This window comes from Lytechinus pictus, chromosome 9, assembly GCF_037042905.1.
Source record: "Lytechinus pictus isolate F3 Inbred chromosome 9, Lp3.0, whole genome shotgun sequence".
In the NCBI taxonomy this organism is placed as follows: Eukaryota; Metazoa; Echinodermata; class Echinoidea; order Temnopleuroida; family Toxopneustidae; genus Lytechinus; species Lytechinus pictus.
This window is the reverse complement of record NC_087253.1, coordinates 13,727,166-13,752,172: the sequence shown is the minus strand read 5'-3', so window position 1 is coordinate 13,752,172 and position 25,007 is coordinate 13,727,166. Positions and strand designations below refer to the sequence as shown.

Below are 25,007 nucleotides of genomic sequence, written 5' to 3'. Positions count from 1 at the left end.
CTCAAATTCTGGACTAAGCTACGCGGCCGGCCGGGCGGAGGTCAACATTTTCTGGTAAGAAATCGAATTTAATCTTCTTTGTTTTTTAAGATCCGTTTACAGTTTTCAACAAAATTGGATGCTTAACTAATTTAGCATTTGTGCAGTGTAAATACCCCTCTAATTTCACCGCAATTGTATGCCCCAAAATCAAATCAATTAGATGTACCCGATCACAGTGTCAGTGAGTCCAAACTTCGCGTGTGTCCATACTTCGCGGACGGTCATTATCTAAAAAACTAGCCAATATTCTTAAAATCTGACATCATCAACGTGAAAAGCGACCTAAAATTACCCTTTGGAGTAAGTTTCTTTAGGATGAGTTCAGTATTCGTGAAAATATTGACAAAAGATCGGCAAAATTGTCACCGTTAGCGCCCGTTTTGATTTGAAAAAAAATCTGATATTCTCAACAAGCATCACGATATTATCACCATTTTGCAAGCAGAATTCATCAAGAATGTGAGTTAAATGTGGTACTAACATATTCTATAACATTTTGCCGTCAATCTGATACAAATATTTCACCTTTTAATTGAGCTTGAGTTTTTATTTAAATCTCCAAAACAACTTTGGTCCGCGAAGTTAGGTCACACTTAGGCCTAATGCTTAATATTCAGAACGGTTTTCCAGCACAGCGCGCATTCGCCATAGCCGGGCCTAGCTAGGTCCTAGGATTTTGAGATCGCGATACCGGCGCGAAACCCCTAAGTTGACCTACTTTACATTTTCGTCCATGATTTTATAGTTTACGATCTTGCCGTCAATTTGGTAACTATTTATTGAATTGGTTTTGTATGAATTGTGAATATTTTGTGAACAAATTTAAGCCTGATGAATATTTTTGAAAAGTCCGCGAAGCCGAAGTTTGGACACCCCATCATGATTGTTAGGCCTACCCTAGGCGGCCTAGGCCTAGCTAGGCCTAGCCTAGACAGCTGGCAGCCGTCTGTTTCGAGGAGTTTTTAAACATTTAAAAAAAAAATTTTGTTTCCTCATACACAGACGGCTCGCTATCGTGCAGCCACCATTAGGGGACTTACAATGCAAAATCCCCCCGTCGGGGCTCTTCAATTTTTGTCTTTAATGAATCAAACATTTGAAAATTAACGCGACCGAAATGCAAATTAACATTCCCTCTTGGCATTAATTGCCAAAAAACGGGGAAAATCAAGTTAAAAGGAACAAAAACAGTGACTTATCTTGGCTGTCGCGCAACTTCACTGCCCTGTTTTATCCGAACTTAATTAATACACATAAACGTATGGCCATTGAGTCCCCTGTACAGATCGCGCTAGAACTTCGGTCTCTGTATTTGGTGAGTGGAGCCAACGGAGTTCAGCTGAACAACCAACATAACAGAGACCGAAGCTTTTGGTCTAGGCCTAGCCTAACTTACTTAGCCTTGGCTAGGCCTAACTTAGTCGACTAGTCTTAGGCAGAATCCGGGGGCAGAATATGCATTATTCATATTGTACTCATTGCGTGGCTATCGTGGCTGATGACAATTGACATGACGTGGTCGTGGAGACTTTAAATGCTACGCGTTCGGGCCAGTGCGGTTGGTTTACGCCAGAAATATTATGTAGAATTTCTGTGAGAAACTAGCCTACCTTCTGTACAGTTTTTTTTCTTTTAACTTTGTCATGATCTCAGACTACTGTACTGTACTCAGAATGTCTGTAAATCCTAGATTGTTGTACTTTTTTTTTATAGTAAATCTAGATTAATTTTGCTTTCTTATTGTATTGCAGATCATGGACGATTTTGTAACAGAAAAACTGAAAGAATGGGACCTTGAAAGGTTCAGTCAGAACTTTGAAGGTAACTATATGTCTTTTGTAGCATATGTAAAATCCATACATGTGTAGAATCAAGGACCCAAGGCTTGTTATGAAAACTATTGCGTGTGCCACATCTTCAGGTCATATGACATAGGTACATGTACATGGGCATTTCCACAGTAAAAGGGTACTTTTCAGGAATCAGGTTATTAATTCATGTTTCCAATGTGCAATACCCCTCCCCCCCCCAATACAATACAATCTTTAAGAACACTTCAATGAGAGATAACTTGGCTCAAAAAATACTTCAAACAGGCAATCAATTAGAATTTTTGACAAGATGATATTTTTTTTTTTGGGGGGGACGTATGTAGTAACGCTGGACAAAAGTCTGTGTACAAACATATGGAGGTCAAATTATAAATGTTCAATAAAAACTTGCCTTTTTTCAACTGAATGGCCTGATATTGATTATGTAGCACCCCTTTGGTGCACTACATAATATTTCCAGCTTATGTATTATTTCTTTATTTCATGTGAATTCTTAAATATCTTTATCATGTATTACTTTTATATGTTTCATTTCTTGAGAATATAAAATATATATTCTTCCTCCCAACTTATATCACATTCACATACCTACAGTGCATGTGTTATACATCATAAGGCTTGCCGCTTGCAGACCCTATGATAACACACCTTTGTCTTTATATTAACCTGTCTGAGCTAAACAATGAATGCTCAGATTACTTCAAGTTTAATGGGCCTTTGTGCTCTAGACTCTAGACACCTTCTTTGTCTGAAGAAGAATTTCCCTCCAAATTCTGTTTTGCACTCACCCCTATAGTGGACTGAACTAGTCCATTATTTGTATAGGTTAGTTTCAGATTTGAATATTATATGTTTATTTTATAAATTTTGACATATAATGAGATGTCTTATTTTAAGTATTATGTTTTATATTATATTGTTGTATTTACAAATACATAAGTATTTGTGGAGTTTAGTCAAGTAGAAATGACCATGGATCAACTCCTGGACTATTACATAATATCAAACACCCCCACAAGTTACAATATTGGAAGAGTCCGCTTTCTACTTCCAAGGGCGATGTTCCTGTCTCATCACATTTTGCTTTTGGAGATGGAGACAGAACAGACCTCCAAGAATTACCTCTCATAATTCTTGTATTTTTAATTCCTGCTGTACAGGTAAGATCCAACAGTCATTTTCTACATATTATTATATAATTGTAATATTTATTGTGTTTTAATATTATTCATGAAATTTATGAATAATTGATTCCAGTTCCTTGTTGTAATTTAATATTTGAAATACAGTGTGTCTGAACTTGTTTGAAAGTTCAACACTTATTGAATATTTATACTTTGGCATTTTCAATATGGCACAAGCCTTCAACCAATGAAACTATATTGATATATTCTTACTTTATTATATTCCATTATCTCAACTATTTCATAACTATTACATTTGCTATTTCATTGATAGTCGAATATTCAAATATCGAAATGTATTAACAATATTTTAAAGAATGATTTAATTTTGATCGATAGTCAGACACATTTTGCTTTTGGAGATGGAGACAGAACAGACCTCCAAGAATTACCTCTCATAATTCTTGTATTTTTAATTCCTGCTGTACAGATTTCCATCGACATGAATTGGCTCATAAGCCATCTCTCCATCTCATTGAGACCCTTATATATATAATTTCATGTTGTTTAGTTTATGATATAGTGCTTACTATATTACAATATGGTTACTTAGTTTTGTTAGTTTTTTTAGTTGATATGAAGTTCCTAACTCCATTTATATGGAGCTCATGATAACGGTATTAATTAATATGTGACAAGTCGTCTCATATATATATATTGTATATAATGTAAATACGTTTTATTAATAATAAAGGAATAATTATCTTTTTTATCCTTTAATCAAGTTAGTAAAGAAACTTTATTTGAATGTCTTTTTATGTAGTTATTAAGTAAGTAACATATTAACTGTTGAATGCTTATGACTGTGTGTATGCTATAATATGATTGTGTATGCATGTGCTAAGGTTTAACTATTTTTAGTAGTTTATCGATATAATATTAAGTTCCACACCTAGTAGACCGACAGGTAGGGAATAAATACTGATATAGATATACATTCCCTCTATATCATCTGTATTTAATATATAATTTAAAGTCTTCCGCTGCATGTTAGTTGTATTTAAAGATCCTCCCCCTACCCGAAAAATGTCGGTGCTACAATTAGAAGAGATAACATTAGCCCTAAATTCTATTGAATATTGGGTTTTATGCCATTTATAGACATAGTGGTGAACGTACGTAACGTGGACAGAAAATGCAACATTTGTGGATCGAATCATCCAACTACTTCCTCAGTTTTTTACCAGTGTGCATGAGAATTGGCACACACATTGATCTTTGGGTGAAGATGTACAAGACACATTTTTTTAATGTGTTCGAAACTCGCTGTCGGCATATCATTGCAATAAATTGGGTAAAAATCTTGCGGATTGAACTATACTTCCTCAGGTTTTCACCATATTCTCATGAGATTTGGCACACTTATTGGTCTTGGGGTGAAGATAGGCAAAACAGAGTTTTCGAATGGGTCGACAACTGTGTTGCCATGGTTATGGCATATTATGACAATAAGTAAGGGACGTGATGGTCAGGGGTATTAATCACATTCAGTGATGTCTAGTTTATTATGTTGTAACAGCTCTTGCATTGGAAAATCAAAAAGTGGAAATTACCTATGAAACAGTTATTAGATAAGCCTTCTCTGCAAAACAATTGATAATTAGAGCTGTACTGTGTCATTTTCTAAAGATTTTGTCATACAAATGTGTATTTCCACCACTTAATTTGCAGATAATGAAATAGACCAACTTGGTCTATGTCTTGTGAATGAAACAACTGCTAAAGAGCTCATCCCCCCGTCATTGGAAAATCAAAAAGTGGAAATTACCTATGAAACAGTTATTAGATAAGCCTTCTCTGCAAAACAATTGATAATTAGAGCTGTACTGTGTCATTTTCTAAAGATTGTGTCATACAAATGTGTATTTCCACCACTTAATTTGCAGATAATGAAATAGACCAACTTGGTCTATGTCTTGTGAATGAAACAACTGCTAAAGAGCTCATCCCCCCGGTGGGACCAAGGCTCAAGTTCTTATTAAAATTGAAAGAGCTTCAGGTATGTATGGGTATATAATTTTAGATAAATTAGATGATCAGTCATTCTGCTGGCTTTGGTACAGTTACATTCTGAAGGAAGGCTTGTTATAAATGATATAGTCTTGTGCTCATTGTGTTTGCATTAGAACATATTGGGCAGATTTTTCCAGAACCAACCCTACAATGGCTTTCAGAAAATAATCTTGAACAGCTGTTTGCTTGCTATCAGTTTATGTCCAACATTCTACAAAGTAAGACTTGCAATATGATTTCAAGATGGTAAAAAATATTTCCACATCAGTTGAGGTGACCTACATCTAAAAAAATTGTGACATTTTCAGCATAGAATTTACGAAAATAACAAACTGACAATTTCATGGGCCCAGCCGACGCTGCTTGTACCGGAGAGCAGGTAAACGTCTTATGTTGCGGCTGAGAGCCTCTACCATTTCCCTCTTTCCCTGTGCATCTTTTGCTTGTTGTCGGCTCTTAAGACCCCCTAAAATTACATTTCAAGGCTTTTGTAGCACCAAAGACCTTATATTTTGTGCTTGTATTCAGCTCTAAAGACCCCATTTCAGGGCGCCGTTAGGCACACCACCCATCAAAATATAATTTGAGTGCCCCCCCCCCCCCTGGATTACTATAGCCACAATACTCAACAACCACACATTTTTAGCAGAGATCTGTCATTTGCAGCAGACAACAGAGCTATTTCTTAATAATTCAATGAAAAAAATAGGACAGACTTAGGATCAATCGTAAGTTGATCTTGAAAGGTAAAAAGCCCAGAGTCCAAAGATAAACTTCAAGAGGAAAATTATGTACTCATAAATTCTTGAACATACATCTTGCTTTAGGTTGAAATTAAATCAGGATAAAGATTTACATTAATACTTAACTCGGTTTGAGGAAACAATTTTGGATGATTTGTGGAATTATATAAGAAATGGGAGTTTCACCCTGGAGTTGAAATATAGGTACTGCATGTAGATCTGTGTGTGTAGCACTAAAGATTTAAAGGGAAATGAAACCCAGACATCTTTGTGCATTAAATAAATGCAGAAATTAAATTAGAGAAGGAAAATGGTGAAAGTTTGAGCAAAATCGGATGGTCGGTTCAAGAGTTATGAATATTCAAAGTTTTACTAAATTTGCGTTATGGCCGTCTATGGGGATCCTTGACGTTGGCAACTCGGCCAGTATCTGTGATGTCATAATGGAGAACTCCCCATTGGTTTTGTACACAGATTTTCACTATTTTTCATTTTTCATCAAAAGGACATTTTCCCGTTGCTCGTTATTCAAGTATGATGTGGCTGAAATGATTATGCATGCTTTTATGAAAGAAGTAGGTCAAATGATTAACTGACCTCTGAGAATGAAATAGCAAGGACCCCCATAGGCGGCCATTACGAGGATTTCCCAGGACCAAAATCCAGTTAAAACCAATTAGGGCAAAACCAATTGAAACCAGTTGGCCAACTGGTTTCAATAGGGAAATTGGAACAACTGGTTCCAATTGAAAACCAGTTGCCAATTGGTTCCAGTTAAAACCAATTGGTTCCAATTGAAAACCAGTTGCCAATTGGTTCCAGTTAAAACCAATTGGGCAACTGGAACCAGTTGGCAATTGCTGGTGTCAATTGGTTCCAGTTGTTCCAATTTCCCTATTAAAACCAATTGAATTCAATTGGAGGCAACTGGTTTCAATTGGTTCCAGTTGAAACCAATTAGAGGCAACTGGTTTCAACTGGAACCAGTTGAAACCAATTGGTTTCCAACTGGATCCAATTGGAACTAATTGGAATGAACTTAATTAGTTACAAATTAATTAGCATTTGCACTAACTATTGCTCATATGCCAACACAGAAGCAGTATTATATGTCTATATTAATACCAATGTAAAGGGCATTGATAAAATACAGACTTTCATATGTATATATTATATGGAAGATCTTCAAATATATGTATTTTTATTTGATGTAATTTGGTAACAGTTAGTGGTGTACTAATTATCCTTTAATCTGTTTTAATTATAATCTATAACATTTATGAACATGGTTTTCACTGCTAAGTATTCTAAATACTTATCTTTAAAAAGTGTGGCACGTGAAATTGAAAAGAATTAAATAGATACAATGTTAATGATGATGAATCTCATAAAACATTAATCTGTGCACACTGGCGGATAATATGCAAATTAACTGGTTTCAATTGGATCCAGTTGGGTAACTGGAAAATTTCCAATTGGAAACCAATTGGAAATCATTTCCAGTTACCCAACTGGTTCCAGTTTTATTTCCAGTTACCCAACTGGTTCCAATTAGAATTCATTTCCAGTTACCCATCTTTCCAGTTAGAAGTCATCTCCTGTTACCCAATTGGTACCAGTTAGGATTTCCAGTTACACAACTGCATGGTTCAAGTTAGGATTTCCAGTTACCCAACTGGTTCCAGTTAGAAATCATTTCCAGTTGGAAGTCATTTCCAGTTACCCAACTGGTTCCAGTTAGGATTTCCAGTTGCCCAACTGGTTCCAGTTGGGATTTCCAGTTACTCAACTGGTTCCAGTTAGAAATCATTTCCAATTGGAAGTCATTTCCAGTTACCCAACTGGTTCCAGTTAGGATTTCCAGTTACCCAACTGGTTCCAGTTAGAAATCATTTCCAGTTTGAAGTCATTTCCAGTTACCCAACTGGTTCCAGTTAGGATTTCCAGTTACCCAACTGGTTCCAGTTATGATTTCCAGTTGCCCAACTGGTTTCAATTGGTTTCAACTGGAAATTGTTAAATTCCAGTTAAAACCAATTGAAACCAGTTAAAACCAACTGAAACCAATTGAAACCAGTTGGAAATCCAACTGGTTTCAATTGGATTTTGGTCCTGGGTTATCAAAACTTTGAATTTGAAAATCCATAACTCTTTAACGGATTATCCGATTTTGCTCAAACTTTCACCATTTTCTTTGTCTAATTTTTCTGCATTAATTGAGTGCAAATAGATGTATGGGTTTTGTTCCCCTTAGTTTTAGAAGACCTAATCCAATTTTATTGCATCAGACCACATTTTAATGTGGTCTAGTGCTGAATGGGTTAAGGTCTAATTTCGTTAGTAGTTGGTGTCTTGGTAGTCACTACTGGAATACACTCTTGGCTTTCTTTTTTGAAAAAAAATGATCTGATTTCCCACTTTCCTCTTTTTTTTTTCCCCCCTGTTGTGTTTAACTCAGGGAAAAATTTCCAGGGACTTGGTGGCACTTTCCTTGGCCTGTGGTTCTATATGACATTATGGAATACATTTGCCCAAAGTGTGGAGTGTTAATATCCAGAGACTCAAAAGTACTTCTGTGGCACTTGGAAAACATTCACAATGTAATCAAAGGTCGAGTTTTTACTGAAATTGTAAGATGCACTCAAGAAGGCTGTCAAAGAACATTCTCAGGCAGGACAGAGCAGTTTAAACGCCATTTGAGTTCACATTTGGGTACTAATGATCCATATGCTCAAGCAGTTGCTCAGCATTCTGATGATGACTTAGATGATGACCTACCTGAAAACATTGAGAATAATGTTGCAGAAGAAAATACTGTTATGTGGGACAATTTTGGTGAGGCAGAACTTAAAGAGCAAGTTGTTATGCTCGTTGCAGGTTTATTGGGCTCTAGCAGTGTTGTACATTCAACTGTGAACCATGTCATAGAAAAGTCAGCATCTTTAATGGAAGATGTTTGTGACTATGTAAAACATAAATGTAGACAATTTGCCAATGCTGTTGGCATCCCAGAAGAAGAAAACACTTTTCAAAAACTCCTTGGAGATATAGATGCAATACCACAACCTTTCAAGAGTATGGATACTGAGCACAAGCGAAAGAAATTCTTTGAAAACTGTTCTTCTTTTATTCAGCCAGAGCAACTGCCACTTGGAATTAGATACATTCAATGCAATGACCGTGCTACAGGAAATGTGCAACAGATAATGAAAACTGTATCATACCAATATATACCAATACAAACGCTAATCAAGCTGTTAATTGAAGAAACAGATCTTCTTAAACTGTCTCAGCAATATGAACCAAGCAAAGACGGCTTGATGCGGGACTTCCATGATGGCACATATTGTAAGCAAAGTGAGTTTTTCTCAAGCCAACATACATTTAAGTTAATATTGTACATAGATGACTTTGAGGTGACTAATCCGCTCAGTCCAAAGTCTGGAACCCATAAGCTTGGAGGAGTATACTTCAAAATTGCAAATGTGCCTCCCAGGTATAGATCGCGTCTGTCAAATATCTACCTTGTGATGTTGTATAATGCAAGTGATGCAAAACTCTTTGGATTTCACAAAATATTTGCACAATTTGTCGAGGATATGAAGCTTTTGGAAACAGATGGTATTGACATTCAACATGACAACTTCTATGGAAATGTCAAAGTTAGCATTGCTCAAGTTGTTGGAGACAATTTAGGGATCCATTCCCTTCTGGGGTTTGCAGAGGGATTTACTGCAAACTTTCCCTGTAGACATTGTAAAATGCACCGTAATGAGACAAAACGTGCGTTAATTGAAGAAAAGGAAGCATTGCGAACACCAGAGAATTACCAGCATGACCTTAATCGAGAAAATCTGCAAGAAACTGGTATCAAGTCTTCCTGTGTCCTTGATGACTTAACTCACTTTCATACAACTTCAAACAGAGCCCCAGATATCATGCATGACATACTTGAAGGTGTATACCCCCTTGAAGTAAAACTAGTGCTTCATGAACTAATTCAGAAGGGATATTTCACTGTAGACCAATTGAATGCTAGAATTACAAGTTACAACTATGGGTATGGAGATGCAAGCAACAAACCTTGTACGTACTCAGTGAATCAGCTGCGTTCACCTGATGGATCAGGAGGACAAAACGCAGGCCAGATGTGGTGTTTGATTCGTCACATTGGAGTTATGCTTGGTGATCTCATTCCAGAAGATGATCCTCACTGGGAATTATTATTGGCATTACAAGACTGCATGGACATTGTGTTTGCACCAGTGATTAGTAGAGGAGATGTCTTGTTTCTTGAGCAACTGATTAAAGATCATCATATGATATATCTCGAGTTGTTTCCTGAGCGACACTTAAAACCAAAACACCATTTCATGTTGCATTACCCATCAGCTATGCATTTGCTAGGTCCACTCATAACATATTGGGTGATGAGGTTTGAGGCGAAGCACAATTTTGCAAAACGCCTTGCACACATTGTCTGCAATTTTACCAACATAACAAAAACACTAGCCTATCGTAACCAAATGCAGCTCTGCTATTTGGTAATGAGTAGACAGACAACAGTAGAAAGGGAATTTGAAGTAGGACCAGGCACATCAGTAATTTTGGCATCCTTAGAAGATGCTGATGTGATTGCTCAGAGTGTTGAAATTCCACTGTATGATGAAGTTTACAGAGCACATTGGTGTAAAGTCCATGGTATAGTGTATCAAGAAAATATGATGGTAGTGGTTGATAAAACTGGAGATGGAGATCCCCTGTTTGGCAAAATTGGAGTGGTGCTTTCTGTTGGTACCAGTGTCTTCCTGGTGTGTGACCTGTGGGAGACTGTTGGGTTTCGCCAACATTTCCATGCATATGTTGTACAGCCAGCTCCAGCAAAGAATGTTTGTGTTGTTAAACCTGAGGATCTGGATGTTTTCTACTCCTTGCATGCTAATCAGTCGTATGCAGAAGAGGATAGAAATTACTACATAAGCATGAGACATAAATAAGCTGAGCATATGCTTCCTCTGCATACAGTATGCTGTTCTACATACTACACACTTTCAACCACAACTCTCACTAGTTCCTGACCCTATGCATACTGGTTGATACTACTCAATCCAAATCATGTACATCAGCTTGGCTGTACCACTTGGATAGCACTGCTTGTACGGAAAGGAGGAGACATAAATAGGTAATCATCATTGCTGGTATTTTGTGGTCATCAAAATAGTGCAGGATTTTTATTCATTGTTGTGTACATGTACCAAAGAAGAATTCTGTTACACGGATCTACAGTTGGGCCCAAAGTTTACATACACCTGTAATAAAAGTACTGTACCATCAAAACTGGTGCTTTGCCCGTTGGAGACTAAGTACGAGATATCTCATGTTGCAGTCTATGGAAAGTGCGTGTTATAGTGAAATAAAATCGTCTCCAACTGGTTAAAAGTTAAGCAACCTTTGGCACAAATTGTCAATTCAGTTAATGTCATTTTAGGTTTGAAAAAGTTGATTGCATCATTTATTAATTTGTCACAGTTTTACTGTGATAATCAAAGTTTTTTATGCAAAAGCACTATCAAAAATGATCATTTCAGCTTTCATGAAGTTATGTGTATAATTGTCAAACAGCTTCACGCTTGAGTGAGTATACATAATGCTAGCAGTTAATTGTCAAAAAAAGGAAAAGGATTATACTCATTATTATCATTTAAACCGATTTTTAAATCAAATTTTCACTTAATATATCCACTATAGCAAGGTCTTTATGATGGCACACCACTCTCAACTAAAAAACAAACATGAACAAGTAATTAACAACCCATCATTTTACAAATTCATTTATCATTAATTTCATGTATTTCTGTAGTTATTTCATTTGATTATATCATTTATTTTTTGTTCTAACAGATAGGAATCTGATATATTGAACTTTCACAGCTAAAATACACTATGCAATTTTCTTTTGATTGTACAGACATCAAGCACCATGCATGAATCTGATGATGACATTGATGAGCAGCCAAGCACGAGTACTATAGGACCCAAGATGCCAAAGTCCAACAATGTAAGCTTATTTCACATGCTACATAATGAAAAAAAAGTGAAAAAAAGCAGACTTTCTTTCTTTTTATTTGAGTTGTCTATATCCGGATGTCTGTCCGTCCTGATGATGGTCCAGAAATCTGTCCGCATTTTTTTAATGCAAAAATGTAACCAGTTTCTTATGAGATTCTTAATGCTGTAACTCATGAAATATTTGACAGAATTTCATCAAACTTGCTACACAGGAAAAGTATAACAGGGCATACTGTAGAAGCTGTTATTTTCGCGTACAGAATTTTTCGCGAATCGCGGGGGTCCCGACATTTTCGCGGGTTGTTAAATTCGCGATCGGAAGATGTAGTAAACATTTCCACAGCATTTAAAAGAAGTAAAACTAGTGCAAATCACATGCAAATTTCTACTCAGAGTATTTATGCTGATGTGTCTTTTATACATAAATATGTCCCTGTAAAAACAGTTACAAACTGTGGAAAAAGGTGGTTTAAATTTCAATTTTTTTACCTTTAGATCTGAAAATTCATCATGCCACAGTTTGATCTGTAATTTATAGGGTTAAGCAATCTTTAGAAAATGTGTTTTGTTCTATTAATTTTTCAAAAAGTTGGTAAAAGTGCAAAAATGTGGAATTTTGTGAACAGAATCTTCACCTCAAAAGCTCTGGTCATGTGACTTATGAATATTAATGAGTATGCAAATAGCTGCCAATACGTGTGTATAGAGTCAATCAGATGACAATAAAATCAAATTATTTCATGGAAAATACATTTTAATATTACAGTGAGTGTATAGATATTGATAAAATAATGTTAGAAAATAGTTTAGGCTCTGATTTTGTTTGAGAAATTAAAAAAAGTGAAATTCTAGCTAACTTTTTGAATCACTAACTGTACTTTCTAAGCCTTATTTTTCATTTGTACATATAGAGGTGCATATCTCCATTTTCTCACTACACAATATGTTTTCAATAGCAAAGCTTTGCTGTTGGGGACATTGGCACTGACTAAGAAGTGTGTCAATATTTTCGCGCGTTGTTAAATTCGCGGCCGATCGGCAATTCGCGAAATCCGCGAAAATAAAACCCCCGCGAAAATTACAGCTTATACAGTATTAGAATTATTGATTTTTCGACTTGATATGAAAAAGGTCAAAGGTCAAGTCACACTCCAAAATTACGTTTTTAAAGCTCTAACTTAAGAAATATTTGACAGAATGTCATCAAATTTGATATGATCATAATATTAGGAATTATGACAATACTTGAGTGTGCAGGAGGGTGGCATACCAGTTGACTGGCACTATCAAATTACTCTAGTTCTTTTTGTCTTGCCCACCGGAGGTGAAGGCGAGACTAAGGGATCTAAATAGCGTATGTTACAAATGTTATAATTCACCTGCAGTGCAATTAAGACTCTCTTATGACACATAATTTGGCAACTGTTGGTCCTATGGCAACCAAACTTCGGTGAAAGATGCACCAGGGGTACCATCATGCTGTGGTGCTGTCAGAGGTCACATGGTGAGGTCAAAGGTCATTTGAGGTCATATTGTTAAAGAGTACCTGCAAGACTCTTTTTCTTATGTTAAAGTTTACCTGCAAGACTCTTATGACACATAACTTGGCAACTGTTGGACCAAGGGGCAACCAAACTCGGGTTGTAGATGCACTTGGGGTACCATCATGTTGTGGTGCCATTGGAAGTCACATGGTGATGTCAATGGTCATTTGAGGTCATACTATTTTTGCGGGTGGGTGGGACACATTATGGCAATTGCCTTGTTTCTTCCATAAGGTCAATTCTGTGCACAAAATACATGTTTGACTCGATACCTTTCCCAATTTGCACAAACTTCATATACAATGTTTTCTTTAAAAAACAATGTGCTGTAAGTTTAAGTAGACATAAAACAGTATTTTGGTAATATTAAAATGGAAATACAAGCAGTAAAACTTGAAACTGAAGCTAATGAAATGTCTTGTATCTTTCTGTTGATTTTTTGCAGGCACCAAGCCATGACAAGAAACGTGAAGTGCCCATGAGTGCCTCTGGTACTCAGTCCAGCTCAAACAACATTGGAGCCAAGAGGCCAAAGTGTGACTTTGTAAGTTTATTCAATACATAAAAATTAACATCTATAGAACTTTGAAATGATTTTAATGCAGAAGTTAAAGAAAAGTTAAAAAGGATTTTTATCTCAGAAATAAACTAAAGGCATTGCTCAACAATGTTTCCATTAAAAAAAAATCTTAACTGCATGGCCCACATGAATTCAGAATATCTGCTGGCTGGGGTGTTATAGTATTATGGACATTTGGAAAAGTTGTCCTTCAAGATTATAAAGGACTTCAAAAAATGAAAATATTATGATATTCCCTCCATTGACTAGTGTGCTAGAATTATTGTGATATACATGCACGTACTACCATAAATTCAAAATCCATAGATATCTCCATATATAGTGAATGTATGATTTTGACTATTTTGGTATTCTTGGCTGTTAATTTATTCATTCACCTGAACATAATTTTACAAGGCAGGTCAGCCAGCACAGTTCTAAAAATTTTGAAATCCATAGATCTACATCACAAAGACGCAATGATTTTTGCATAAAAAGTTTCATAGGAAAAATTTTCAGAGGTCCAAGGTCAAGAAAGACAGAATTGTACATGCCATGACTGATCATGAAGAGGTACATGTATTTGCACAGGAGGTCAGAGACATACCCATCGACTGTGCATGTGCAGTCAAATTTCTCTATTTTTTAAAGATAATGTGTTTTCACTAGCTGTTTAGTAATTCATGGGGGTGAGCATCACACTGAGGAAATTGTAGTTACTGTTTGTAGTCACTTTTAATGTGTAAACAATAGTAGTGGGGTTTCACAGTAAAGTTGAAGGGGAGATTTCTAGACATCATAGTCTTGATTGTTGACACAGATCTGATTCATGTAATAGCCCAATTAAGTCAATAGTCCTTGTGGTATTTTTATTTCTTTGCTCAACACAGGACATGGCAGATATTTTATTGAAGCGGCAGAATGGAGAGAAGCTGGTGAAGGAATTAGAAGAAGGATGCCTTAGTTACATGTCTCGTAAAGATATTGTCAAGACGTTGGTATCCCACCTCATGACCCAGTATGGAGACAGGTTAGAAAAATATTTATTGGTGTGAAATTGATTGTTGTCCAAACAGGCCGCTTCTGATATAGTGAGCTCAGGTATAAACAAAATTTTGTTAAAGCAAGTTTCAAGCAAATATTCCAGTCCAGTACGTCCTAAAACATGCATTTCTATGTAAAGAAAAAACATCACAAGGAACAATGATATAACTAAATTTCAAATAACAATAAACAATAAATTAAAATAAGAACACAAATGTCACCAAATGCAAATAAAGGGAGATTGAGCTTAATGCAAAGTAAACACTGAGAACATGACTTGTGTTGTGCACACTGTTTGCCTGCACAACTCATTCGCATTGAAGAGTGAATGCATGGTCATTCAGTAATGTGACACAAGTGTGTAGTTCAACACACAGCTACACTCCCTGATGTACTGGTTCAGAAGATGAACTTTTCTTTGTATTTTTTTTACAGACCATCAAAGGATGTAAAAGTGGCAATGGCAAAAGCTATTGTAAGTCAGTTCCCAATGATGAACAACAAGGAAGGTGATGCACATGTAAGTTGTAGAGGAGTTCTATTATACTCTTCCCCCACCCCCCCCCAAAAAAAAAAAGATACACACACACATACACAACCCCTAAGGAGGTATCAGGATGACAAAAATCTAAAATACAAATATGTTAATTCCTTGAGCTTGATCATGATGTCGTCCCATTTCATTGGTATTATACAGTATTTATTCTTCTTCCTTTACAGAGTATTGTCCTGATTTCTTTTGTGGAATATATAAATCTTTTTTTCTTTTTTTTTTACCCTAAAATTTGGCTTTCTAGTTTCCCATATGCAGTTACATATGACGTGTGAGAGTTAAAGATAGCTCTTGTATTTAATATCCAAGAAAAATTCTATTTTGGACTATTATGTAAAAAAAAGTAATTTAAAAATTTTTCATCGGCTTAATGAGTGTTAACACCACTGCCTTTATACAATAAACCATTAATACATCAGTTTAATCATCAATGTTCAATGAATTGCAACCGAGAATGAAGTTGAAGTTTTGGTCATATATTTGTGAAAATGTAAAAAAAAAAGATGCCGAGATTTCACATATACAACATCATAGATCTCAATAAATGTTTGGTGTAATGTGTATAATCTTGATCTCATGTAATCTCAACCATGATCATGTATTTTGTAATTTTTTGCTTCCTTTCTCCTTAAAATTACATAATACAGCTGACCTGGTTTTCTCCTTCACAAGTGATGGAAAATGGGAAAAAAAAGGATTCCTCAGGTTACCTTGAAGTCCGACTGCGTAATGTGAGAAACAGGTCAACAGTGAAAATTGGACCAATGTCTAGTTCAACGAAGCCACATCGAGTCCTTACCAGCACAGCAAAGTTGAATCTATCAAAAGGTATAACTTTGTTACTGGCTTTGATTTGGTTGTTGCATGTACACTGTTTGAGTAGGGTAAAATAATATCAATCTTTTAGATATTTTCTCTTCAGTTTATGTAAGGTCAATATAGTGTTCAGCTATTTGGCATTTTTCCTGTCTTCAAATTGTTTAACTGGTATTTGCTGAGAGTCAGTATATGTGACAGTACTAGTAATTAATGTTTGAAGTATGATTAAAAAATAATACATTTGCTTCTTGATCAAGGAAGGTAAAGTGGTGCCAAGTAAAAATGCCATGCAGAGGTAAAATGCTTAGTTCTCTGGCCAGGAAATTTACCTTATGTTTGTTTTCCACTGTTCACAAAACTTGCAGATAATAATGTAATTGTCTTGCAAGAGCAAACATCATTGCTATTTATTGCAGTTTAAAAAAAGTATTTTATGAAATACATAGTACAGTAGAAGTAGTAGTAGTACTACTAGTAGTAGTTGTAGGTGTAGTAGTAATAGTACAAGTAGCAGCAGTAGAAGTATTAGTAGTAGTGATGATGGTAGTAGTAATTTCATTAGAATAAGTAGTAGCAGTAGTACCACTATTAGTAGTATTAGTAAGTGGAAGATGAACAGTGGAAAGCATACATAAGCTAAATTTTCTGGTCAGAGACATAAGCATTCTACCTTTGGCATTTTAACCTCTTGCATTTTTACCTCTGACATTTGAACCTGTGATATTTTAACCTCTGACATTTTTACACTGAGCCACATTTCTAATAAAAAAGAAGATTTTCAGTGGGCAGGGGCAGGAAGGTAAATATTCACTTTTGATCTAGATAGCTTATTGAAATCATGACATATGTTATCCTATTTGACATGATTGCAGTAATTGAAACAAAAATCATTATTGAAATTAACAGGTGGTGATGTAGAAGATATTGATGGGAAAATAAAGTGGCTGAAACACCACACAGAGCCAAAACAGCAAGTGAAAACTTGGATGCAAGAAACATGCACAGCACGGGCCTCATTTATCCGGGAAAACAAAGGCCTTCCTGCAAAGGATCTTCTTGAAAGATTTCCACGTCTTATTGACAGTGATGGCATGGTATGTTGTTAGGAAATATTGTAGAGGCTCTTTCAGGGATTTTATGGGATATCATCTGTAAAACTGCTGTAGAACATTTGGTTTTAAAATTAAAGTTTATGTGCTCTAAACCTGCTTTCAATTAATTAATTCACCCAGAAGCAAATGGGAATCTTAGTTGCGTTCTTAGGATATTCATTTGTCTGGTAGGCAGTATAAGAGCTGATTGGTTGGTTTGCTCCTGAGGAAGTTGAGACAGGTAATAACACAGTATGAGGAGTGTTTCGAGGTGATAATCACAATCAACCGCATTCTTATAAAAGCAATGGCAAAAGTCACAACCCCCCCCCCCCAAAAAAAAAAAAAAAAAGCTCTTTAGATTTATTTTCCCTAGAATGTGTGTTTGTGTGTGTGTTGAGGGGGGAGGGTAGCAAAATTAATCAGGATCGACAAAACTGCATTCTTTCCATGGCTTTATAAACATACTGACAAACACTTTTTGTCACATTATGAAAATTATTAAGATAGACAGCATTACAGGGTTTCATAAATTCTTATAAGGTTTTAAGATGTATAGACTTTGAATATGATCTTTATAACTTTTATCTTCAGGTGGATCAGGACTTCCGAATCCTGTTCCCGAAGTCAGCTGATGCCTTGTTCGTGAAATGGCCAAAGTACATTGACCTCATCTTGAAATATGCTGAAAAGCAGAACTTTGAGCAGCACTTGCGATGCGAGGAAGCCAAAACTGGTATGTCTTTAGTTTAATAATTAAAATTTAGGGGGAAGATAAATGTTTGGAATTTGGTGCTTGATTTATTTATTGTATCCCCTGGCAGGTACTGCCAGAGGATACTTTGGATTCAGCAGCGTTACGCCGCCGCTGTGTCACATTCTTGTGTGCGCTCTAACTGCTGCATTTGTGGACAGATTTCTTTCAATTTTTTTTATGGTGCCGTATCTTGGTATAATCTACACGCCTTTTGTTTTTTGTGGTGCTGCCCCCAGTGTTCTGTCTTTTATAGGGTCAAAGGTCATATTTTGGTTGACATACTTGTGTGCTTCTTACACTTGCATTTCTTGAAGCATGCAGCAAAAACTGCTTCTAGGGCCGGGGGATACATTTGCGTTGCGTGCAGTGCACATTTCTAGTTTATTTCATTTTTATTTATTTTTTTAGAATATTGGTGTACACACAAATACTATGAAATCAGATTATGATAGTTGTGAACATGATAGACTTTTAGGTTTAATGAATTTATTTTTGTATTGGAATTTAGTGCCTATAATATTTTTTTTTTTTTAATGCTGGTGCACACAAAAATACTATGAAATCAGATTATGATAGTAATGAACATGATAGACATTTAGGTTTGATGAATGAATTATTTGTATTTTTCCTCATCTAATTTCAGATGCAGAGAAATGTAACCTGTCCTTTTTGGTTCTTCCCTTTCTATTTCCACCCGGCCAAATCAGAGGAAGTAAGTCTTCCAAAAGCAGATATGTTCGTGCAACTGTTCAGGAAGCAAGTGCTTCATTCATACAACGAAGAGAAGTGAGTATTGCTTTCTATACTGTACAAGGTGGCCCGGAAAAAGTGGCAGTCTATTTTTGATATCTTGGCATGTTAGAAATTCCTTTTTATTGGACTTATTAGTTCGTGTATTTCATGCTAAAGAAATGTCACCTGCTTGTAGCTTCCCTGATATGCTATACATTAAAAAAAATGACATTGTTTCCCTAAATAATAAAATTATGTATTGATAGAAATTATACCTTATGAAATCTAAACGTTTTGATTGAGTTTTCATCTTATTGGCAGTAAATCTTGAATGCAAATGTTTTAGCCATTAAACTTTTAAAGTCTTATTTCTGTCAGTGTACAATTGTAATTTACTATTGTTTTTTTTTTTTGTTTTTTTTTTGTGCTTTTGTTATTGCAGATTGGAACAAACATCCCACAATTCCTGGAGGAAAACAGGCATGCACAACCGTTTGTCCTAGCCCTAGGCAATAGGATGCTGCTTCCAGAACAAGTGTTTGTCATCGTGGAACAATTTACCATCCCTTGTTCTGATCTCCTTCAGGGAGTAGACAGATGCTTCAAGCTCATCTACATACTTGATGTTGAGTTCCCTTGGGAATGTCAACATGTCTGGGATTTTCTTCAGAAGTGTATGTTTAGGCTTGGGGAGGGGAAGGGAAGGGATTCATCAGTTCCAGCAGTAACCCTCCTTCGAAACTTCCTTGAAAACCAAATGTAATTAATCATATGGCATAAATCTAAGTACTGCATGAGTCCTTGTACAGCCCACAAATGTAGCAACTCACACAAATGTAGTAAAACATCTCCCACAGACGTAGTAAAAGTGTCTCCCACAAACCTAGATAGCTAATTCTTTGACTCTTAAAACTAAATTTCCAACTCTTTACCCAGTGTACACTGTGATGAAATCATCTAGAGGTAAGTGGTACTTCTTTAGGCATCTTAACATGTATAGTTTTTTTTTGTTACACCGTTTTAACAATTCAGAAACGTGGGAGTCCCATTTCAGGTTTGATTGGGTAATCACACCTAAGATTTTAGCCTTATCCACTGAATTTCGCTAATACCAATTGACAGGAACGAAATCAACCTGTGTTTTTTTGCGAAGGATACAGATATAATGGTACAATTGTTTTAGGTTATCCATGATATTGAATCTGAATTGTTCCATTGAGAATGCATCATCTTGAATTATCTCAAAGTATAAGTGTTTGAGAAAAGTGCTGTTCATGCCCTATCAGTTGTGGTTTTCAACAGCAAAAGTGTATATGTGTTGAAATAATGTAGCAACAATTTGTTTTTATGTACACCAACTATGTACCGGTATGTTAGACATGTTATGGACATTTAAAGGCCAAATCCATTTCAGGTTCACGCTCATTTTAATAGGGTAAACATTTTCAAGCACAGCAGTAAAAAATGATGTAAATTAGATTAAAATTAAGGAAGTTATTACATTTTGAAGTTCTTGAAACTTCTTCAACGATTATATATGAATATGCAAATAAGTGACTTGATGACATCATCGCCTGACAATTTTCCATTCATTTTTTACAAATAAATGACAAAAATTTCACATTTCAGCTTTGTGAATATTAAACTCACCTTAATTCCTCTCTAAATAGTTGCAGAATATTGTTAACTAATATATTTTGTTATGAGGGAGACTTTCACATGTTATAGCTAAAAAGGTTAATGTTTCAGATTTTGTTTGTACAAAATATATGGCGAGTTATGAGGCTATGACATCAACTCACTCATTTGCATATTCATATTGATGTTTCAAGAAATGTTTCATCGAAATTTGCAAAATTTAATAACTTCCTGATTTCTAATCCGATTTTAATCAAATTTTCACTGATCTATTTGAAAATAGTTACTCTTTCTCCTGAAATTAACTTAATCTGGACCGGATTCAGCCTTTTAATACTTCAGAGCAGAAATGTATATATGTTTGAATGAATGTAGGAAATCACAATTTTTTAAAGTTGATGTGTGTCACAATTTTGATGAATATGTGATGCGCTTTAAAGGGATAGTTGAGTAGTGGATGACTAGTCTAAAATCATCTTCGAAGTGTCTGTAGTTGTTGTGTCAAACTTCTAAAGACCTTAACTCCTGAATTGTTCATCTGATTTTGCTCAAACTTTTACTAATTTATGTATATATAAGTACTCTTCTGATAGTCACATGTAGATTTCTGGGTTTAATTCCCCATTATGAATTATTTACTCATCTGTATGTGGCATTAAAATAGCAGTCTGAAGACTTAAAACTGCATCAATTGGCAACAAAATTACTAGGGGGTAACCATAGTGACACAATTGGTAAGCATTTTCTCTTCCAAAATTATCAGGTATAAAAATAATACTGATTCAAATGTATAGTGAACACTGGGTTCCGATCTACGCCCAATCCTGTCGAACACAGTTGAAATGTGTGACGTCACAGAAAGGAGCAAATTTCCCCAAGCAGACGACGTCCTACTATAACGTACACAATTTCAAAGCAACGTTTTATCCTGTATAATTAGTTTGTCATAGGTGTAAGGGAAACAAATGCAAAGAGAAACTTAGACAGACCCCTGATATTTCACTTTTGTGTTGAACAGGCCGATGAACAGGGATAATTGACGGCATTCGCTGACTTTGCTCTCGACATAGGTAACTAGGTGAAAACTGCATATACAGCGGCCATGGCGGTGTGACCATTATAGTATACAACCGTATTGTATTGTGGGACTTTTAAATGCGAAAGTGGAATTTGTACCTTTTCAGAAAGGTAATTTATCCTTGCAGTGAACGTTTTTGAGCAGGACATTTTACTTTCCACGGTCTGTGAAACTTCTTTCTAATGGCATAGGCAAAAACCCAAGTTTGCAATAAAATAAACCAATTTTCAGAGAATTAAGAGCACTGAAAATGTATCCATAAGCTATAGACATCGTCTGCTTGGGTTGGTATACTCCCTTCTGTGGCATCATTAGAACATTGCCGTATTTCTTCCGATGTTCTGGTACTTAATAAAAAAATTTCGATTTCATTTAAATTGTTTTAGCACCTGGTATGACATTTACCAAAATCTTCAGGCTATCTACAAGATATTAGGGTACTTTTAGACATGAATTATCCGTAGCTATAATTTTCTTTCATTGTCTACTTTAACATTTGAATTTGGCATCACCAGAACGAGAGTGCTGCTCTTTATATTATACAGTGCGTATAAAAAAACGGACACACTTGAAAAGTCTAAAATTTTCATTTGTTTCAAATTGTGATGTCTATGTTTTGGTGTTAATAGGTGCTCTGAAGTCTTATCTTTCAAATGCCATTTAAAAAATTAGTTTTGTTCATGCTTTACCGAACACGGAATGTTTTTGTCTGGGTTTTAAAAAGGAGGCTTGCGCAAAAATGGCATAAAATGAAAATATGATGATCGGACTTCTTGCTAATCAGCAGACCTCCTCTCAACTTTTTCATTATCTCTGCCATAATTTTCTAATTATGCGGTCAAAATTCATTTTCAAATCTTTACTTGCTTGAATTTAAATTTTTTTTTTAAAGTATGTTCTCTTTTAGCTTTGAATATTCCTTCTTTAAGCAAAAACATTTTTTTTTTTCAAACGAAGTATGGGAAAGCGTGTTTTTTTTCAAATCCTTTCATTGTGTGCTAAAAACGTTATGGTGCCTTTAAACAGTGCCATACAGATGGGCGGGGGCTCGGGGATGTCCCCCCCCAAAAAAAAAAAATAATAATAATAATAATGACCAAGAAAAAAGTGGAAAGGAAATAAAAGGAAAGATAGAAAGTGAAATATGATATTATTTTCTGAATATTATTTCAGAATCTGTCTCAAAATTGGATAGTTTAATAAAAAGGTGGAAATTTTTGCTTGCACACCCCGCTCGCTTACAATTTTTTAATACATTTTACCCAATCTGCCATACCTAGCTCCTTCAAAATTGACTCAATACACCATTGCCATTGAAAGATATGTATCCTTTCCTAGTTATCCTGTCAAGCACATAATTAAACTTGGTCAAGAAATCAATAACCCCTTGAAAAATGGATTCATGTCTTTTAAGGGTACCATAACATAATTTGTTTCTTTGATTTGAATAAGTACAGGTTTTCGCAATTAATAATGCAAATCTTCTTGTATGGGTTGACAAAAGGTCTTCTTTTCTTACTTATGAAGGAAAATTCAAAGGTAAAAGAAGTTTAAATGAAAAAAAATAACTCGAGTAAATAAAGTTTGACCGCATAATCGAAAGTTATGGCACAGATAATGAAAAAGTTAAGAGGAAGTCTGCTGATTAGCAAGAAATCTGATCATCATACTACTCATATTCTGCCATTTTGGCGCTAAAAACGTCCCGTGTTTGCTCAAGCATGAACAAAAATTATTTCTTTAAATGGCATTTCAAAGATAATATTTCAGAGCATATTTTAACATCAAAATATAAATATCATAATTTCAAAAAAAAAAATTTAAGAATTTTCAAAACTGTCCCGTTTTTGTTTAATACGCACTGTATATATATATATATATATATTATGTCTCGTTATTATTTCATTATTGATATTATCATTGATTAATATTATCCTTTTTGATATGTGCTGCATATGTTTTGGCTATATGCCAATAGATTTTGTTTGTGTGTGAGCTGATGAACTTCATAACATTTACATTATGATTGTATTGATGATGTTGATTAATGGCATTAAAAATTGAAGTTTAAAACATAGCAAGCATTGTAATGGACTCTTTATTGGGTTTGTCCACCGTATGAGGTAAATAGTTTTCAACAAAATGAATCAAAAATCTATTCATTAAATGAATCTATAACTTGTCAAAACAAAGAGTTTTTCTATTAAAAATGAATAGGTTAACTATTCAGTCGATTGATTCGATGAACTATTCATTAATTAACAGTATACTAGTCAAAAACTGATGAGTTTTCGATTCAAATTTTGACTAGATTTCGGTCTAATTTTTTTGACAAGATTTTTCTATTCATTTTGAATAGAATCTGGTAAGTGTCCCTCGGATGAGTTTTTCGATTCAAATTTGAATAGATTCTATTCACATTTGAATAGTTTGTTATGAGAGTGTACTTTTTATTTAATACGACACGAATTTTATACCTTCCTCTTTTTAAATTAGGAACCTGTTTGCCCCAAAATTATGGTTGTTTAGTAATGAGCTGAAAAGCGGGAAAAGTTGACTTTATGGAGGTGACGGTAGAAATTGATTTTACCCGCCTGGAGCCGACCCGACCAGAAGTTGCGCGATAAAAAAAAAGAAAGATAACTTCATATAGTTCGGCCTAATCTTACTCAAATTCCATGCCCTAATGTGTACATTTGAACTTGGCAAGAAACACATATAGCTGAGGTGGAAAAACAGGGTTAGAGAAAGGGTGGGGGAAACAATGGAGAACTTCAATATTGTCATTTAACCGCGCGCAGCGCGGAAGCAAAATTCATATATAAATTTAGAGCAAGAGTGAAGGAGTTTCTCTTTTGAGAAAAAAATAAAGAATTAAAAAAAAAAAAGCTACCTTTCTTCCCTTTCCTCCCTTCCCTTTTCCTTTTCTCCTCTCTTTTTTCTTTTTGGGGACGTTTTTTTTTTTTGGGGGGGGGGGACCGCCCCCCCTTGGCTACGCGCCTGCTCTATTCATGTTTTGTAAATCATGAAAAGAATGAGTAATAGAGGTTCTTCCTACATTAATAATGCGAGCACAAAGCGCGAGCAGAAATTTTTTGATATTGTGATCTGAAACTGGATGATTTAAATAGAGAACAAGTTGAGTATCTGAATAAACATGCGCGCGCGTGTTTCATATTTAGACCTAGAATCTATATATAGGCATTCTAAATACATCTTTTATCATGAAAATCAAAGCGAGCGCGAAGCGCGAGCTTAAACTATTTGATATTCCGAAATGAAAAAATAATCATTTTCAGCTCTATATTT

The 25,007-nt window shown here is 35.2% G+C and overlaps 1 protein-coding gene across 6 annotated transcripts; it reads left to right on the top strand.

Moving 5' to 3' along the window:
* Window positions 1-23,775, top strand: LOC129283669 (uncharacterized). 6 transcript variants are annotated; one of them, XM_064104738.1, is made up of 11 exons: window positions 4,912-5,057; window positions 8,273-10,996; window positions 11,783-11,872; window positions 13,873-13,971; window positions 14,877-15,016; window positions 15,466-15,550; window positions 16,231-16,411; window positions 17,309-17,496; window positions 18,088-18,229; window positions 18,894-19,036; window positions 19,425-23,775. In XM_064104738.1, exons 3-11 carry the CDS (start codon window positions 11,795-11,797, stop codon window positions 19,743-19,745), a joined length of 1,377 nt encoding a protein of 458 aa, XP_063960808.1. In that variant the 5' UTR covers window positions 4,912-5,057; window positions 8,273-10,996; window positions 11,783-11,794; the 3' UTR covers window positions 19,746-23,775. The 6 variants fall into 6 exon arrangements, with proteins under 6 accessions (XP_063960804.1, XP_063960805.1, XP_063960809.1 ...); XM_064104739.1 differs by lacking the exons at window positions 4,912-5,057; window positions 8,273-10,996 and adding an exon at window positions 2,325-3,034; XM_064104737.1 differs by lacking the exon at window positions 8,273-10,996.
* The last annotated feature ends 1,232 nt before the right edge of the window (window positions 23,776-25,007 follow it).